General features: G+C 44.2%; 1 protein-coding gene across 1 annotated transcript; it reads right to left on the bottom strand.

Annotated features, from left to right (window-relative positions):
* Positions 1-486: 486 nt before the first annotated feature.
* Positions 487-19376, bottom strand: LOC106639512 (low-density lipoprotein receptor-related protein 6). The gene is made up of 10 exons (XM_089596595.1): positions 18758-19376; positions 5986-6200; positions 4566-5894; positions 4017-4471; positions 3663-3947; positions 3054-3583; positions 2295-2961; positions 1776-2221; positions 1182-1694; positions 487-1068 (listed from the first exon to the last, which is right to left on the bottom strand). The coding sequence occupies exons 1-10, from the start codon at positions 18846-18848 to the stop codon at positions 683-685; spliced, it is 4917 nt and encodes a 1638-aa protein (XP_089452721.1). The 5' UTR covers positions 18849-19376; the 3' UTR covers positions 487-682.
* Positions 19377-19761: the final 385 nt, after the last annotated feature.

The following is a 19761-nucleotide window of genomic DNA, read 5'->3' as shown; positions in this document are numbered from 1 at the left end:
GAATATTTGTGTCTTCATAAATTTTTAAAGACTCTCTGAACCTTTTTACCGGGAGATTAAAACGTGACCATCGATAGTGACAATGAATTTTATAAATTTATTGCGCTACCTAAGTCTTAAAAATATGCTTTCAATTGTAGTCCTTCATGCCACAAGAGTTTTGGCACCATTGTAGGGATCTATATTTAAGGAGCTTAGTTAATGTAAAAATTTTACGCAACGAGCACGAAAGTTGACGTTAAAAAAATTGTTAAGCTTTCATTGGGCCTTGGACTCGAATCGATAAACATTCGTTGTCTAGTTTGTAATTGTTAAATCGTCACTTTTTATCATTAAGTAAAGCTCTCCATAGAGTCAAAAATACCGTTTGTACTGTATACTTATTGCATATTTTAAAACTACATGTATACAAGTCAACATACGATTTTGGTCAATCGCGTAAGAGCTCAAATTATCGGGCTATTTTACATGATTATGTACATAAAAAAAAAAAAAAAAAAAAGTACTCTTTTAAAAGGGAACCTGTGAGAGAGTTATTGTTTACTGTGACAACTCAGTCAACGAAACGTCGTGGTCGAGAAGAAGCCACTCGTTTGATTCGTTTGCCGGAGCAGAGCCGGAGGCAGTGAGGGATTTCAAGGAATAAGAAGAAGCAGAAGAAGAGCCCTGGGTCGTGGTTGACTCAAGGTACAGGCGATGGAGGCGGTGGTAAGGGACTGAAATAGGTCGAGGACCTCGAGGACGGCGACGGCGGGCAGCTGATTGCCGTGTCGCTCTGGTATACTGACCTCGGGGTCGGGGGTGGCGGAAAGGGCTCCCCGGCATGACCATATCTGAAGCGCGGTATCGCTGGATAGTTGCTGTCCGACTCGTCGCATACGTCCGTACTGCAGGGCGTGGGTGGTGGAGGCTGATTGATGCTCCGATAGTTGCGGTAGGCGTTGTAACGCGAGGCATTGCTGCTCGAGCAACGCGTCGAGTTGGCCGTGGTAGCGGGACTGGGAGGCGGGTTGAGCGTCTCCTGCGGGTAACCGCCAGCCGAGCTACCGTGAGTCGAACTCGAGGCACCTGCAATCGTACAAATGGTCAAATCAATGGATCAACTCTCGCCCTTTCATTGGCTGGTCGATTCGAAGAACATCAATAAAATAAACAAAGTGATAACGAACAGTAGGAAAAACCTGTAATGTGGCTTCGGTCATAGCTCGAGCTGATGCTGCTGGCATTGAGCGTGGACATTCTGACGGCAGTATCGAGCTTGAGATTTTTGCGCGAGTTCTTCTGATTGAGCATCGGTTTTGCCAAACGATACGTTTTAGGGGAGAGCGGATCGCCCGCGGAGTCGTGCAGAATGTCAGGCAGCTCCTCGCCACTAGTGAATCGACGGCGACAATAGTAGAAAACGAAACCAAAGGTGATGCCAGACAGCGTAAATATGAGCAGGATCAGTAGGTAGGCGTTTTTGCCCGCGTCGAGCGCGGGATCGAGAGGCTGGCGTCGGTTGTCGATTGATCCCAAGCAACTCGACTCTTGCTCGTCACTCTCGTCCGCGCAGTTGGCCCAGCCATCGCAGAGTGCCGAGATGGGCAGACACACGTCCGAGTTCTTACAACGGAACTCGTTGTGCTGACAGCAGTTTACCTCGTCCTCGCCGCGGCTGCAATGGGCCGTGCCGTCGCAAACCCACGCGTTGTCTGGAAAAAGTGCCTTACTTGAGTTTCGCTCGAGACACGCGGTGTATTCTGCGTTACTCGCAGTATAGATGTGGTGCTTACCGACGCAGTGTCCGTCGAGGCACTCGAAGAACTTGTTGCGATCACAGGGCGAGCAGCCGACCTCGTCGCTCCCATCGGCGCAATCATTCTGCCCGTCGCATTTCCAACTCGATGGAATGCAGTCCTTGAACTCGGCGGACTTGGAGGTGAGGCAGGTAAAGTGATCAGCCCCGCAGGTCGGTGCTATTCGGCAGTTCTTCCCGTCGTCCGAGAGTACGAGCGACTGCGGACACGAGCATCTCGGGCCGGTGGCGCTCGCGCCGACGCAAATGTGCGAGCAACCACCGTACTCGTGCAAAGGGCTGCACACGTTGGACTCCATGGCGTGGCTACTGGGCATTCTCACGGATACCAAATCTGTGAGCGGACGGTTGCTCATGACAGCCTTTTTCCCGGAACCCTTCATCTTGTGCACCCTCTCGACAGTTTGACTGTCGCGGTTGAACCTGCAACGAGTGGAAAACAATCATAAGTATACCCACCGCAAGAGCATCATTCATCAGAAGTTTGGTTGCCTACCAATAAACGTAGTCGAAGAGCACCGACAGATGTACAATGGAGCCCTGGGCCGCCTCGACGAGAGAATGTCGGTTTCCCCCGTTGATGTCTGAGAACTCGATTTGATTGCCGTGCGCGTAGTAAACGACGTTGGTGATGGTGTCGACAGCCAAACTCGTCGGTGGCTCAAGGTCCGATGCAATGACGACCCTCTCCTTGCCGTCCATCAAGCTCTGCATGACGCGCCTCTTTTCACCGATGTCCGTCCAGAAGAGTAGTCGGCGCTCTGGATGCAGCACGATGTTCCTCGGCTTTTCACCCTCACCTTTTACGACGACGCCAACGCTGGAGTCACTGTCGAGCCTAGTGACGTTGATCGCGTCGTTGATCGAGCACGACCAGAAGAGCAATCTGCCAAGAGGATCCAGTGCCAAGTCGAAAGGATGGCCAGCACCACCAGGCAGCACGACAACGGCGTGCGTACGGTTCTCCAGAGCCTTTCTGATAGAGGATGTGCGCCCGTCACCCGTACGGATCCAATAGATGTACTGACTGATCGGGTCGAACTCGATGGCTCGCACGTTCTTCAAGCCTTGTACGCGAAGCGTTATGTCGGGGCAATCGTTAGCATCGGGCAGGAAGCGGCCCATGACGTTTCGGTAGCTATACACTATGAAATTTTTCGGAGCTGTGGACGAAAAAAAGAAATTCACGCGTGGTTAACGCAACCGTGCAGCTGTGCGTTATTCGCGGGGTTTATTCCTCTACACATGTACTTACCAACGCAGGTCCTGTTGTCCGGGGCAAGGCTGTAGTGCGTGGGACAAGCGCACTTGTGACTGGTCGACGTACCGCCTGACTCTTGTGGCAGCGCTATGCACAAGTGACTGCAATCGCCGTTGTTGGTGGCACACGTGTTCCAGCCAGGCTGCCTCGATTCGTGGCAGAGCAGGAGATCCGTGACCGACTCCAGGTGATCGTGGATTTTCGTGCGGTTGCCCCCGGTCGTCTTGTTGGCGCGCTCGATGTAACCCGTGTTCCAGTCCGTCCAGTAAATGTAGTCCTGGTACTGCGTAATGCTGAACGGGTAGCCGATTTTCTGCATGATGGCTTTGCGCGACTTTGTCGTCAAGTCGTAGCTGTCGATCGCCGAGGTGTACAGATCGGCCCAGTAAAGTCGTCGAGTCTCGTGATCTATCGTCAAGCCGTTCGTTCGACCGACGTCCGACACAATGACTTGTCGATTCGATCCGTCGAGCCAAGCTCGTTCTATACTGCCAGTATTCGCCCATTCCGTCCAATACAAGTACCTGAAATTCAATGTCGCACAGTTTATATAAGACTGTGCAAGCAATGGCGAACTTTTCGTATACTCAACGCGATTCTTACCCTCTTTGTGGATCGAGAGCGAGACATCTCGGCTCTATGAGATCTTGCCAAATGAGGACTCTCCTGCTGTAACTCTCCAGGTGGACGACCTCGATTCTCCGCGTACCCGTGTCGCTCCAGTAGAGGTTGTGCGCGATCCAGTCGACTGCAAGCCCGTCAGGCGTCTCCAGACCCAGATCGACGACCTTTTCAACCTCCGACCCGTTCACGAAGGCACGGCTTATAGCTTTTTGTTTGACGTCGGTCCAGTAAATTCGATTGTCCGACATTTCAAAGTCAAGGGCGCTACGAAAAAAACGGACAATCTAGCTGAAACCGAGAACACGCACTCGAAGAGCACATCGATGGACTCACCTCACGTCCTTGACGCCCGCGATCGGGATGACTTTGTCGTTGTTGGGGTTCTCGATGCTGGTCCTGCCGATTTTATCCTTCCTCGTGTAGAGAAGAAACGCCTCGGGCACGATGCAAGTCTTCAGGTCCTTGGTCAGCTCGTAGCCAATCGGACAGGCGCAGACGTACTTGTCCTTAGGTCGGTTGAGGCATAGGTGGCTGCAGCCTCCGTTAGCTTTGGCGCAGGGGTTCGTGCCATTCGGTCGGCCCCTATGCACGGCTTTCAAGCCCATGACGTTCGGAAACTGCTCCACGATGACCTCCCTGTCGCCACCGGTGAGCTTGTGCGCTCTGTCGATGCTACGCCTCTGCCAGTCGGTCCAGTACAAAAAGTCTCCGAGCAGACTGAAGCCGAACAGATGCGGTAGATTGTCGGTTATCACTTCTCTACGGTCGGTGCCGTCCATGTTGCAGACCTATTGGGAGGATCGACGGAAGTTTGTACACATTGTCCACGTCAGGCGTATCGGGTATCATAAAAAAAGGGGACGTTAAAATTGACAAAAGTACCTCGATCTTGTCGGTCTTGGCGTCGCACCAGTAGACCTTCCGGCGCTCGAGGTCGAGAGCAATGCCGTTCGGCCAAACGATGTCCTTGCCGACGAGCAGGGTGCGCTCGCTCCCATCGAGATTGCTGCGCTCGATCTTGGGCCGCTTGTCGTCCCAGTCCGTCCAAAACATCCAGCCGAGCTCGAGGGCCAGCGCGATGGCTCGGGGCTCCCCCAGATCCTCGTGCACGAGCACCCGCCTGCTCGAGCCATCCAGGCGCGCGACTTCGATCCGATCGGTGCCCGTGTCCGTCCAGTAGAGGTTGCGCGCGATCCAGTCCACGGCTATGCCATCGGCGCTCTTGACCTCGCTCGTAACGACGTCCTGCTGGCCGGTGCCGTTCAGGTAGGCCCGTCGTATAACATGCGCCTGCTCGTCCGTCCAGTAGAGCATCTCGTCGATCGGGTCAAAGTCGATGGCGATGGCGTGCTTGATGCCGCTCAACGGCAACACAAAGTTCGTGTAGTCGGGCGAGTCGAGCGATATGAGGCTGATCTCGTTGCGCTGGACGATGAGAAGAAGCTCCTGGGGCCCCGGGGCGCAGTTGCGACCGTCCTCGAGCAGCCGGACCCCGGTAGGACAGGCACAACTGTAGCCGGCTGGCCGACGACTGCTCAGGAGACAGAGGTGCGAGCAGCCACCGTTGCCCCCTTGGTCGGCGCACGGGTTCGGCTGCTGGGGACTCGGGGGCGGCTGGCGGCGCGCGTCCCAGACCTCGATGTCACCGGGTATGTACTCGCCGTGGATGAGCTCGCGCGGCCTCGCCTGGGGCGCCCTCAGATCGAGACTGTGTATACACCACGTGCGCCAGTCCGTCCAGTAGAGGCGCTGCTCGAGGTAGCTTATGGCGAAGGGGTACTCGAGACCCTCGCTGACGATTTTACGCCGATTGCGCCCGTAATAGTCCATGACGGCGATGAACTTGTAACGCCCGTCGACCCAGTAGACGAGCTCGTTCTCGTAATCCACGGTCAATCCGTTCGGCCAGAATATGTCGTCGGCGACGACAACTTGCCTACTCGCCGGGTCACCGTCCATCGAGGCGCGCTCGATCTTGGGCACGTCGCCCCAATCCGTCCAGAAGAATATGCCCCGCTGGGGCACCAGGGCGATCGCGCGAGGCTGGTAGATGTCCGTCCAAAATAGTACCTTGCGCTGCTGTCGGCCGCTGATGCTCGTCACTTCGATCCGATTCTTCTCTCCGTCCGTCCAGTAGAGTTTGCCCGTGTACCAGTCGCAGGCCAGGCCGTCCGGAGATATCAGGCTCGAGTTGACGATCGTCATCGGCTCCTGTTGGTTGTTGTTGAGAGAGAGAGAGTTTACAATATACGTGTAATTACTACTTGTCATAATATAATGATGATGATGTGTGTGTACGTACTTGGGTGTAGGTGCCGTTCGTGCGGACGCACTTGATCATCTCGAGGACGCTGTCGGACCAGCAGACGAGGTTGCGCTCGTAGTAGTAGTCGAGGGTGACGCCCTCCGAGAGATCCTTGATGATGGTCGAGACGAGCTTGTTGGAGCGCGACACGTTAGCCACGCGGATGTCCTTGTTGGTGGCGAAGAGCAGCCTCGGTGTGCTCGCTGGTGTGCCTGAAAAACGTCGAGTTGAGATGTATACGATATGGATTCGTTGGAAAATTATACGTTTATCGGAAAGTGCGTTAGAAGATGGTTTGATGACACGAGTTTCGTCGTGTGTATATATATACCGAAGCTCCCTTTGGTGTTGTACTGCAGTGTGTGTTTAATGTGGATGAGACGAGAAATAAGTACATAGGCATAAAGAGGTAAAGATCGGTTGCTCCAAAAAACTTTGAAACAAAAGGACTCATTGTCACAATTATATCAATTCTATTCAGTTTTCCGACTATGAACTTTCGAAAAAAAATTAATGTGTAAATAATAATAATAATAATAATAATCACGTTTTCGTCAATAAATCTTCGGAAAACAATATTTAGGTTTAAAAAAGGTAGTTCGTACACACACACAAAAAAAAAAAGTAATAGTAATGATAATTTTTTTATTTTGCTTCAGGTCCGAAAAATAGAAACAAGATCAGAATAAAAATTCTAAGAGCGCCAACTGATTTTATACGTTATAATACTTGGTTGCGTTGCAATGTAAAAAATCTCTTCTATCGCAACACACCCGATTTTTCTATTCCTTGCGCATTCCCGTACTTACATTTTTAGGAGAAATAATGTAGTTGAGACATGACTCGACCGTCAATGAATAGGAATTTTTATTATATTTGTATACACGTACTTTCGTGATAAAAAAAAAAAAAAAAAATGTTCTCGTGCGTGAAACCAGTGAGATACACGCAGCTTCTCTCTTCATCCATATATTGATTATATTATATACTTAAGTCCTGTTTTCGCACTATCACTTTTCTTCCGTCAAGACGCATTAGGCATTATAGGGCCTTATTCTTGGGGCTTATCTCTCCCGGCACACTTGTGCAAGACACATTAAGTATAAGGTATATATACAAATTATATGCAAACATTGTACGAGAAAAAAAAGAGGCTTTCAACTCCGCTTCTCCGTGTGCCAAACCACCATCGTTTACCGCCATGCACATCTGCATGCACTCTCTGTTTGTTGAACATAATATATATATAGGTGTACCATTCTAGAAATAGGCGGGGATAATACATGTATGCACTTCCTCTGTAAGGTATGTGTTTATGCGGGTGGTGTCTGCGACTTTGGGTATTGTTTTACGTTCCAACGCAAACTCAAGTGTTGTTGAACTTGTAGACTGATGAAAAAAAAAGAAGGTGTTTATAACACTCAAATCAGTTTATATAAGATGTATATATACGATAAAAGGTGATTTTCTACTTGGGTAATCCGATATTCTATAATACAACTATGGAAAGCATGATGATTATGATGCAGTTCCACAATTGCAAATAAATCATGGAATGGTAAACAATTGTTCGTTCCGCATGCGGATTCATCTTGAAAATAGACGAAATTTACAACGGATGAGATAAACAAGTTGCAGATATACTTATGTACTACCGGGACAGCAGCAGTATATCAGTATATGGTAAAGGTAATAGGTAAAGGGTACCTGGTAACGTAAGTACACACATATATATATATATATATATATATATATATACATTTATATTACCACTGACGCAGCTGCAGCAAAGGGCGCGCTGCACAGTTATAAAACTTGATGTGTGTATACCTCTATTTTTCAACCATCACGTAATGTATATAGGTACTAGGTATATGTATACCATGTGCTTTGGCAGCAGAGTATATTATTGGGGTTCCTTATCTGGACGTTTCTTTTTTCCCTTTCGTCTCGTCTTTCCCGGATTGTACGCGCACGCGAGAGAGGGTAGAAAAAAGAAAGAAAGAAAAAAAAAAAAAGGCTTCGGAGGACGAGCACGAAATATGACGAGGAGGAGGCGAGCATTCAACCTCCAGGGGGGAAATAACGAGGAGGAGGCACGAAGAACAAGAAGAGAGAAAGAAGTGTACTTATAAAGAATCGAGTGATTACAGGTGTGCGCTTGGCGTGAGCGCGCGGCCGAAGGACGAGAGCGATTATCCATATACAGCCAGGATGTATATATATACAGGACTCGTGTATTATGTATATATACGAGCAACGAAACGAGGTGGTGGAGAGGGTGGAGGTATATGCGTATACATACATACACACACACATGGAAAAAAATATGGGGATTCTCTTCTTCTTTTTCTTCTTCTTCCCTTATCTGCGGGCCATTGAGTTCGCGACGAGCGAAAGCAATCGCGCGTTAACATCGCGAGGGCCTGTTCGCTCCCTCTTTGTTACACACGAGACCTTATTATTGTCATCATTATTTCTTTGTTTTTTTTTTTCTTCTTCTTCTTTTCTTCTTCATCGGTATACAACAATAATAATAAAAATAATACAGGCTATATACGTGTGCCTTGTTGTGCAATTTCTTTCACTTTTTTTTTTTTTTAATAATTATGTTTTATATCAACTAGACGTAATACACGACGAAACATTTCACTCGCAATATAATTGTGTAAGTAACACCAACAAAAGCTCAAGTTGTTGTTTGTTTTTTTTCCCTTTTTTTCTTCTTGAAAGTTCGTGTACTTTACTTCATATTATATTATATGGCAAAAGGAAGGGTATATATTAATATAATGCAAGTACTTAAACAACGAAAGAAGGAAATATAAAAGGAAATTTTGATCCCAAGAACTTGAGGCTTCTCCCCTTGGCCAATCACCTATGCAAACAAGAAAAGGAAGCATCAGGAGGAGAAGAAGGAGGAGGAGGAGGAAGAGGCGAAGGAGTTAAGGAAAGCCCCCTTGAGAGCTACCTATACTCGTTCCGAGCGTAACGAGGCAACAACAACAACAATAACAACAATAACGTACGAACGTCTACCCAAGAGAGAGAGAGAGGGGGGAGGGGAAATGCATGGAAGCGCCTGTTGCATGCAGCTCGGCGAAGAGAGAACAGCATCAGGCGCACAGGCCTCGAACGAGCCGAGGAATCTCCATACCGAAGCAACGACACCATCAAGAACAGAAGAAGAAGAAGAAAAAGAAGAATGAAACGAAGGAAGGAGAGTGAAGGAGGATGAGGATGAGGAGACCGTACAAGGAGGACGCGCGGTGTGCTGTGTGCTGCACGCGAACTATATAGTAGTGTAGTCGAGTGTAGTAGTTATATAGGAGACGAGAGGACTAAGTAAGGAGGTGAGGAGGCAAGGAGCAAACGAGCATCAGCTCTTCTACTTATATATTCTTTATCTGTGTATACGTATACGCCAATAAGAGGGACTGAGAGTATGGATAGTCCTTGTTGTATATTTTTTATTATTATTATTATTGTAGGTGTAGAGGCTCTCCGAGAGGATCCTGCTCCTGCTGATGCAGTTAACGCGGCGGGTCCTCCTTTCCCTCCCTCAATAGCCATATATAAGGTATACACACACATATATATGTATATATATATATATATATTTATTGTAACTGATGCAGCTTGTTAGCAAACGCGTGTTGTGCTGCTCTGCACCTCTCCCACAACAATTCCAACCCTTTTCATCCATACCTATATATACATGTACATTTCCTTTCTTTGCCTCATCTCTCTTTTATAGCTATACCTATATCCTTGTGCTCATGCATTACACACACACTCTCGCGCACTATCTACTATCTCTCTTTCTATCCTCTCTTTCGCGCAAAAATATATACCTATCATTTACATCCCCCTTTACGATGGGTGATGGTGGAGGGTCCTCCCTCCTCTTGCCGTTGCAACCATCATACATCATGCACACATATATAATATATGTCTCGTTTGCGCGTCTTATATATATATATTTTATACCGTTGATTCTCCTTCTTCCTCGACTCCTCGACTTCCTTCCATATTCTTCCTTTTGCTTATACTTATATAGGTACATGATATACTCAACCTTATACTTACGTACACCTATACTCTTCGCACGCTAACATGCCTGTGTATTTATATTGTACCACCCACTTATACAATATATTTATAGGTATACATGAAACTCCTCGCCTCTCTCTCTCTCTCTTATTTGCGATTCTCTCTCTCTCTCTCTCTTCCAGCTGCAACGAATCGACAGCTCTGCTATCTCGTATATAATCCACACTCTCGACCGGATGAAGAGACTCTCTCTCTCTCTTTTGTGGATCCTGTATATATACATTTACTATGTATTATTTATACAATGGTGCGCGGATTATTTTATCATTTATCAACTGCGTCTCGCCGTCAGTCATTTGATGATAATGATAAAGAAGAAAAAAAAAAATATATATATAAATTTATTTCAAAACAGCATACACGGGGGCATACCATTCCAGTAAATTTACGTGTCAATTGAGCGCAAGAATCGTTAGTTTTACGGGTGGAAAAAAAAAACAAAAAAAAACCAAAAAAAAAGAGACGTGCATGCGGGATGGTGTTGAAAAAGTAGGAGAGTTAATTAATACAAGATTTTTAAAACGAATTTTCTCTCCAGGTTATTATTTTCCACCAGACGCGAGGACACGAGGGCACTCGAGAGAGACCCTCGACGCGCTAAAACTCTCAATTATAAAGCAACGGTGTCAGGCGCTCACCCCCCACATCAGTATAACCAATGCGTATATATACGTATATATACAAGTATAGGCCGTCAAGTCGTCGACAGATTTTGCATATTTTTTTTTTTCTTCTTCTTCCCTCCTCTCGTTGAAACAAAAAAAAAAAAAAAAAAAAAAAGCACGTCTAGTCTCTTCCTCTCGACCCTTTTTTTCCAAACTCACTCACTCTCTATTTTTCTCTCGCTCCTGCACGCACATATATACTTTTCCGCTGCGGCACTTGATGTGCTCGGCTCGCCCGCTGTTGATTTTTTTTTTCCTCCCTCCATCCCTCCCTCGCGACTCACCCCTACATCAAGAAAATACGTATACGCATAATCCGGGGTGCGCGCGTGTGTATATATATAAATATATACATAGGCTCTCCTCGCTAAAATACGCTCCGCGCACCCATGTAGACTCGTTCATTTGCGCGCTGCTGCCAGCGGTGGTATAGAAATGAAGAGCTCTCTCCCACGACCCGCCACCACCCGGATCATTTTCCCGCGTCTGCACCACCCTCTTGGCTGATTTGTCGCTCCGGTTCCCTCAAGCCGGTAGTTATATATTGCCTATCACACGTATACTTCTCGCCGATGCGTTTTTTTTTTTTTTTTGTTTTTTTTTTCTTCCCCAAGCATACACGCAGATATACTATATAGGAAGCGAGAGGTGCTTCGTCCCGGAGGCAGCCAAGTGGACGCCACTTAAGAAAGCAGCAAATTATTTTTCAAGCCCCCGCACTCAATGCCCGACTAATTGTTTAGCGCATTTTTCACCCCTTCATGTATACCGGGGGGAGGGGGGAGAGGGCCGCATACACGCGAGTCTGCGGATTATTAATTTTTTCCTCCCTCCCTCTCGGCGTAAACTCGCTAATGACGCGTATATATATATATACCTATGTAATACACACCTGTATACTTACATAATTATAATTACATATATTTATATGCATGGGGTAAGTATATAAGAGACCCGCTCCTTGATTCTCTCTCGCGCGTATACTCATACACGTATATATACATACATATAATATGTTACGACCAACTTCTATAACATCATTAACGCCGCGACTTTTATTTCTCGCTCTCCCCACTTCGCTCCATCGCTAAAGACTGCGGTGATAATAATTATTACATTGGGCACTTTATAATTAAACCGAAGCTTTATATATTATATTTTAAAACATATCAGCTGTATAGGTCGCGTATTTATATAATAAGTACATACGTGGACTTTCGCCTAAAAAAAAAAAAAAAAAAAAAAAAAACGTTGGTCCACAATATTTATCCACCGTATATATCTGCTAACGAGCGCAGAGCAGTAAAAAAGGGATATACTTATAACTATGCTTACGGTGCGTTTTTATAATGACACACGCGCGAGTAGACTATACTTGTATATATACGCGGCGGAGGGTGCAAATTCAAGGTTTTTTTTTTTTTTTTTTCCTCCAGTTCCCGGCTAGTGCAGGTTCGCGCGCAACTTTTTAATTTAAGACGAACGTAAGTACAATGTACGAGTACACGTGTACGTACATGGGTGAGGTAAGAGGGGGGTCTGCTGGACTTGTAATTATTATTAGGCTTGAAAACGAGGGAGAAGTTGCACTCGTTCGAATAATGAAGCTCATGTACGCGAGGGTGTTGGGGGGCAAGGGAGAAAAATATTCACGTGAGTGTGCAAATGTCTGCTTTTGGAATGAAGCTCGAGTGCTTTTTTTTTTTTTACTCAAATATACGTATATATATATTTTTTTAAGCAGTACACCAGCAGCACCGTTGACGTTGATATCGATATACGTTCCACCGATTATGAAATCATTTGTAAAAAAAAAAAAAAAAAAACTCAAGTATATTTCATACGCGTTCGTGCTGAGCCAACGCCCGTATAATCATAAATGACGTGCAATGAGATATAGAGGACCGAGGGAGAATCTTCTTCTGACTTTTTGGTCGACAGTCCCCCGATACAAGCCTGTACCCCCTTTTTTTTCCTATCGTCTCTTCTTCCTCTTCCGCCTCGGGGACTTTTTGCGCGCAAATTCCGGCCGATCGGTTTTACCATCTTTCTTAGCCCCCTTTGGAAATTTCTCGGGCGCGCGAACGCTTTTTTTTTGCACCCAACGGCGTCGTCGACTTCATGAATTTTTATCAGATCAACCCCCTCAACCGAAAATGTGTCACGCGCGCGACTAACGGGAACCGCGAGGACCCTCGACAATGTTTGTTTTCGTTGTCGCTCCACATACACGCCATTCGTATAAACAAAACCTCCGCAGTGCACCGTTGATATGGTTAAAATGTTGAAAGTCACTCCGTGTAGGTATAAATAATATTATAAAGAAACAGTGCAGCGTCGAGCGACAGGAGGTGTCAAAATATAACATAAATTTTCCGGAAAAGGGGGGAAAAAGCGAGGAGTTGCGGTCGTAAAGAGGGATTTTTCACGGGTAAACCTCCGCGTGGCTCTGCGGAGTGAAATTTGGAAAACGCAAAAAGCCAAGGACACCGAGGTGCGGGGTATTCCCCCGGAGAGAGAAGAAAGCCAAAAGTACAAAGGGCCCCAAGCACAGCTATACATACATACAGGATAAGGGAGAGATCGATCGAGCGTGCAGCGCAAAGCTTTCTCTCTCTCTAGGCATTTGTTCGAGCAGGGGCCCATATACACCACCACAGCGTGAGGCTGAGAAGAAAACCAAAAGGGACACGAGCGGGGGGGGGGAAGGACGGGCAAGAGGGAGCGGACGAATCACGAAGCGACTCGGGAGAAAATAAAATAAACGAAGAGGAAGAATATGAGGATGCTGGGAGGGAAAAAAAAAAGAAACGAAGAAAACGAAAAAATAGACGAGTGGGAGAGAGAGAAAAGGAGCTTGGGTTGCCCCGCACGATGCAAGCGAGAGAGAGAGAGAGAGAGAGAGGAGGAAGAGTCCTTTTGCCGCTGCAGCCGCCTCGTTTGGACGAACGCGAGCGAACAAAGGAGCTGATGCTATAGCTACTAGGGAGCAACCATACGTATACATATACACCAGAAAAAAAGACCTTACAATAATAATAATATATAAGTATTTTAGGAGGTTGCTGCAGTGGTGGCACCGCCAATACATTTCTACATCTTCTCGTATACTTATATTATTATAATTATTATACTTGCAGCATCCACGCGCGTATTTACACGTGCGACTCGCGTGTGTGTACCTGTTACACTTTTTTCATATTTTCTTCCCAACGATGTATACAGCATCTGCAGCAGAGATGGAGCAGGGCAAACAATAGGTACCATACGTCCCTATTCGGCGGTGCATTTACCTTTAAAAAAAAAAAAAAAAAAAAAAAAAAAAAAAGAAAAACCCTACTTTACACTCAACTGGCCATGACGGTCCGACACTCTTTTCTCCTTCTACTACGCCCCCGCCCCCCTTCCAAGCCCCTACAATAGATATAAAGTACTGCAATGTAGATTCATACACGTGTGCGCAGCATAATTCCTTTCCTCCCATTTTTCGCACTCCCTTTCATTGTACGTATAGGTATTTATTCCCTCGCGCGACCCCTCCTCCTCTTTTGCTTCCGTTTTTTTTTCGCAGACAGGCTTTATCATAACAACAATAACAATAAAGGAGGCTGAATATGCGGTATACCTGTGTATACACGTATACGTACGTGGGTGGGTGTGTGTGTGTATAGGACGGTATTCTCTAGGAAAAGAAAAAAAAAAAAAAGTCGAATAAGGAGAAAAGTGCCGAAGGTGACCAAACTGGAATGATAAATTGCCGTGGAACCTGAAAGAAATAACACGCCCGTATTGGGCGCCTGTGTGACGTGACAGGTAGACTGTTATACTGCAGTTGCTGCCGAGAGTGTATATATATATACTATATATTATTTTCTCAGTCACGCGCGCGTGAGTATTGTGTCTTTGGGAAAAGCCGGAAAATTTTTTTCGAAACGTTTTCATAAGCAAATCGAGTGTTAAAATTAACGGATAAACGCGTCCAATGCGTGAAATAATGAAGGGAGGGAAAAAAAAACCAAGTCTAAGACAGCGAATCAAAAGTCGCTATTTTTCTTTGGTGTACGGATGCTTCAACTACTATTTACACTACAGAATGTCGAAAGCGTTAAATTTCAACATTTTTTTCAACAAGAGAAATTACGAATAAAAACTGAATCGTGCAATCATCCGTTATTTAACAATGTGCCGTATGGATGGGACAAACGCTGTTGGATAAAAATCATGGAAGGAGCCTGTGGACCGACACCCTGACTCCGAAACTTCGTAAGCCCGAATGCGATGCATTATATCTTGATGGATAACGAGAAATCACGTGGCTCTCGAGCCAAAACGTGTAGTCAGAATATAAAATTATACAAGTTGAGCATCCAAAAACCAAGCCGTATAGTGCTATCGCGCCGAATGGTGTCTGCACTGTGTCTATAAGTTGCACGGCTGCATTCAGTTGCTCCTCATTGCACACGTGTGCATCTTTTTCGTTGGAAAAAAAGCCATGGGATCACTCACCATTCCTTCTTATTCTCTCTCTGATGTATAGGAGCCGTACACACTTATTTACTATTTCAATTTGTCTGAAACGTTTCACCGTTAGGTATCTGTATCTATACATACATGCGGCTTAGCTTTGTACGAGAGCTATTTTCTTCGCACCGTGTAAATATACATACATACACATACATGTGTGTGCGTGTACCTGCAGTATACACACAAAAGCTTATGCGTGGTTTTATGTGTAGGAATGTGTACATTGGTCTGGGGAGTGGGCCAATTTCCTGGCAGCTCGCCGAATTTGACCGCGAGCTCGCGAGCCGAGGGTAGCGTGCGGTGAACAAAAAAAAAAAAAAAAAAAAAAAAAAAAATATTTACCAATTATTGTCGACGTATGTGATAATCGTTTCATGATATGTACTGTATGGTAACATAATGGTCGTTACTTGAAATGGACATCAACGATGCGATGCACACCCATTATACACTACGTGGGAAACGAAAGAGAGTGTGATATAAATATATAAAAAGCTGGATAAAAAAAAACATACATTATACACACCGTAGGAAAAAAAAAAAAAAAAAAAAAAAAAATTATTCATACGAGTATTAGGCGAGCGAGAGAGTATAATTTTGTATGATTAATTCATGCGCGTTAGGTAAATTGTAGCATTATTCACGAGCGTAAGTACATTGTGTACGTGGAAGCTCTTTGGGAGGAGAATGATGTCTATTGTACGTATAATACTTGAGCGAGGAATAGAGAAAAACGTATAAACGCACATATAGAGACTGCGGGGCTATGATGTATTGTATGATACTAACTTATTTACGCTCCGCCGAGAGAAAAAAAGGTCGAAGAATAAAAGGGATTTTTAAAGGGAAGGGAACAAACGAGGGGAAAATAATGATTTTGTATATTTTGTGTGTTTGGTTTACTACGCTTTATGAGGAAAAAAAAAATTGTATATATATTTATGAGCGTGAAAATAGGTCAGTTATCGATGCACCCTATAGGACCATGTATTGCAATTTTGAAAAAAAAAAAAAAAAAAAAAAAGGTTGATACACGCGGTGCGGTGTAGTTGCATATTAGTACAATAATTATAATGCATTTTTGATTAATCAAGACTTGATTCGAACAAAAAATAAAATAAAATAAAATTAAAAAATAGGTATATCTATGCGTGAAGATGAAAAACGACACAAAAGAGAGTGCGTAGCTCGGGTGCGCATATTACAATGTATAAATTTATAAACATATAGAGAAGAAATACCAAAGGAGCCAAGGTATAGACGAGCTTATGTTGATATACAGTATACATGATATTATATGTACATAAGAAAGTTTTAAGAACAAGTTGACAGAGAGAAGAAGGAGAAGAAGAGGCAAGAGAAGGGAAAAAGATGAGCTGATGGTCTCTTCTATACATTCCTGAGGTTGGTTGGTTGTTGGGCCTTCCCCTCTCTCTTTTTTTCCTCTATACGTGTGTCCATCGATGGCTCTCTCTGATGCATATATATGGAATGTATGCAACTCGGATACCAAGCGTAGTACGAATATACACATAACTATATACGCGTAGGAGGTATACCCCTCCTAAGCATTACAATGCACTAGAAAAATATACGTTTGAAGCTGTGCGATGTCACGAGATGCGTACTACATAAATAATACATAAAAATATAATTATTCAATGTATAACATTGGTACATCGCACATATATGTATGTATAGTTTTTCAATTTATTTTTCCATTTTATTAAGAACGAGTACAACAATAATGTCATACCTATATACTTATGGTACTGAAAAAGCTTACATTTTTTTTTGTTTTTTTTTTTTTTCAACTTGTTTTACGTCGTCTCTCGTTACCTTGTACTTATTTGGCCCGGTTTCTCCTTATTTCGTATTGCCTCCTCCGACGCGACTGCCAGATGTCATGGTTTCTCAAGACATCCGATATAGTATCGGCAGTAACGACAACAATATTATATATTAAAACGTATCATACCGTATACACGATCAACATATTCTTTTTATACGATAAAAGACCGTAATTCATATAGAAACGCGCAAAATAAGTAAATTTTTTCAGACCGTCATCGTTAATTAATGGGATCATTGGACGATTACTATAATCAGGTGATTGATGGCTGCTACCGCGGTGAAGCTGTCAAAGTGCGTCGTTGAGTGTGTGAGTAGGTATATTTGTTTCTGGTATATCACGAATACCATGGAGCACAAGCTGTTGTATGTATAATGATTAATTCCGATGGCTTGACTTCGAAACCCGTGTTTTTTAATCACCGCTCTTTCTCCACCCCTACAATCCCCACTCCCCTTTGGTGTAAGTGTATACACATTGCCTGATTCTCTCTGCTTGTTTTTGTCTTAATACTTTACAATGGTATTACACGTGTATTTGGGTTCTCGTCGAAAGCCATCACTTTTTTGGCTTCCGTGCAATCGCCTTCGAGCTCGCGTGCCAGTTATGGTTTCAAAGATATCGAGTTTCAAAGGAGGGAACGCTTTGTTTCACGAATTAACAATAAATCGTCACGAAAACCGTGATATTTTTCTTCCAATTTCAGGTGTTGGGTAAATACATTGTTTTCAATTCTATCAATTGGCAAGTTATATGCATGTGCTGTTTATAATTCTAAATCGTTATTTTTATTGTTATTTACTTCTGATATAAGTAGCTATGATGTACGATGTATGTATATTATGCTTAATCGTGCAGTAGCTATCTTTATGCAACCAGCGTTTGTTAAATGTTGTTCTATAGTATCGCAATAGCGCAATTATATTTGGGTATACCTACATTTATGACGATGATACTGTTATCTGTTCCGTACTTTTTTTTTGTGGCTGGTTTAGCTATATACCGTCGCCAACTTGTTCACAAACCTACTTGTACTTTCTACGAGATTATAATCTTCTTAGCCCAAACGTGTACAAAACAATTTAATTTAAAATATAACAACAAAGGTGTATGAAAAAAAAAAAAGATAAGAAGTTTGGAAATAGTGAAAACGATTTTATAAACATAAAAAATAAAAATAATAAGTACGTATAACGAGATACAATATAATATTTGTGTATACTGGAGACAATTTAGAATCGTTTATACTGGATTCGTGAAGAAAAAAAAAAAAAACGTAATATAATAAAGGGCTCGTAGAGTATACTTATCATCACAAACTAAACACACATTACGCTGTGGAGCTGCGAGAAGAGCGGATTAGATTAGGCATGTGACTTAAGATACGAAGATGTATTTACATCCGAGAATGGGATCTTTACAAAAATGATAAGATATTTATACGCACGTGTATTTAATTAAATGCATATGTATGTGGGGGGGGAGTACGTATACACATACATTACATGTATACCATCAGACAAGGTGCACCTATACATGTATATACATGTATGTGGAGAGGTAAGTGTAAAGATGAATTATATCATTGGGTATGTAGGTAAGTATACACACTAACCATGGCCGAGCTCGGCGAGGCTGGATACGGCGACGAGGAAAACGCAGCAGCAAGCGAGGCCGCGGAGCAAGGAGCTGAAGCCTCTGGCCATATCTCTTCAGCAGGCTTGCCTGCTCTGGCGCGGCTGAGCTCTCGGAATGGCGGCAGCCTCCACTATGAGTAGCATCCCGCCCTCGCAGCAGCTCGCTCTTTCTTTTCTTTCTTTTTTTTTTTCTCCTCCGATGCTGCTGTTGCTTAATTACGCTACCTATAATGCATCCTAGTGCAAGTGCTGTAGCGATGGTAACTTGTAGCTAGCTGTGCGCTCCACAATCAGCCGCTATTTAACGCCGATGTTGTGATCTTGTTAGCGTATATACTTTAGTTTGTCATTTTTTGGAGCACCGAGCACGTATGTATAGGTATACGCACCTACTTTTGATTAATCGGTCACTCACGATCGCGAGCAATACGCATATCAGCAAGGATCGTTGAACTCTGCTACACTTGCGTGTATTTTTCATTCAACTGTACAATTTCATTAATACTTCTTATGATCCCTATACGTATTTACGAGCTAATGTTTATATGGTGCTGTATAGTATTTGGAGGTATGTGAAACGCGGTACGAGCTGATGCTCTCGCACTCGTGGTGCCCGATCGACTGACGCGGATGAGGCGCACTGGCGCATAAGGGTAGGACGAAGTTGTACCTATAGATATACATTTACCCATGAAGATTCTTTTTCTCTGATCAGATATCATCAGATGATGCATAGATCGCGCTCTTCATTTTTTGTTAACGAAACCATAGTAAGTTCTTACTTATACTTGTTGCTGTTTTTAATACAATTGTTTCAATTTCCATACTGTATGATAATGTACAATTTTGATACTTGGAACTTGGAATAACAAAATGTTTTGTCAGATACCTATAAATAATATGAATATAGTCGTTACAGTTTCAAACTTGCGTTCTTTTTTCATTATATAAATTATTATACTTACTTGCAGTTTGCAACTTT

The sequence above is a fragment of the Copidosoma floridanum genome, unplaced genomic scaffold (genome assembly GCF_036245765.1).
Source record: "Copidosoma floridanum isolate Cflo_tuat_1 unplaced genomic scaffold, Cflo_Japanese_pri ptg000030l, whole genome shotgun sequence".
NCBI classification, from domain to species: Eukaryota; Metazoa; Arthropoda; class Insecta; order Hymenoptera; family Encyrtidae; genus Copidosoma; species Copidosoma floridanum.
Note: the sequence above shows the minus strand (reverse complement) of the source record. Positions and strands in the feature narration are given on the sequence as shown.

What these genes read in the sequence shown, in the direction of transcription:
- LOC106639512 (XM_089596595.1), bottom strand. Translation starts at nt 18,848, where the DNA reads ATGGCCAGAGGCTTCAGCTCCTTGCTCCGCGGCCTCGCTTGCTGCTGC. An exon ending in CCAAGACCGACAAGATCGAG is followed by an intron (nt 4,472 to 4,565) that starts GTACTTTTGTCA and finishes TCCTCCCAATAG; the next exon opens with GTCTGCAACATGGACGGCAC. An exon ending in CTCTTCGACTACGTTTATTG is followed by an intron (nt 2,222 to 2,294) that starts GTAGGCAACCAA and finishes CACTCGTTGCAG; the next exon opens with GTTCAACCGCGACAGTCAAA.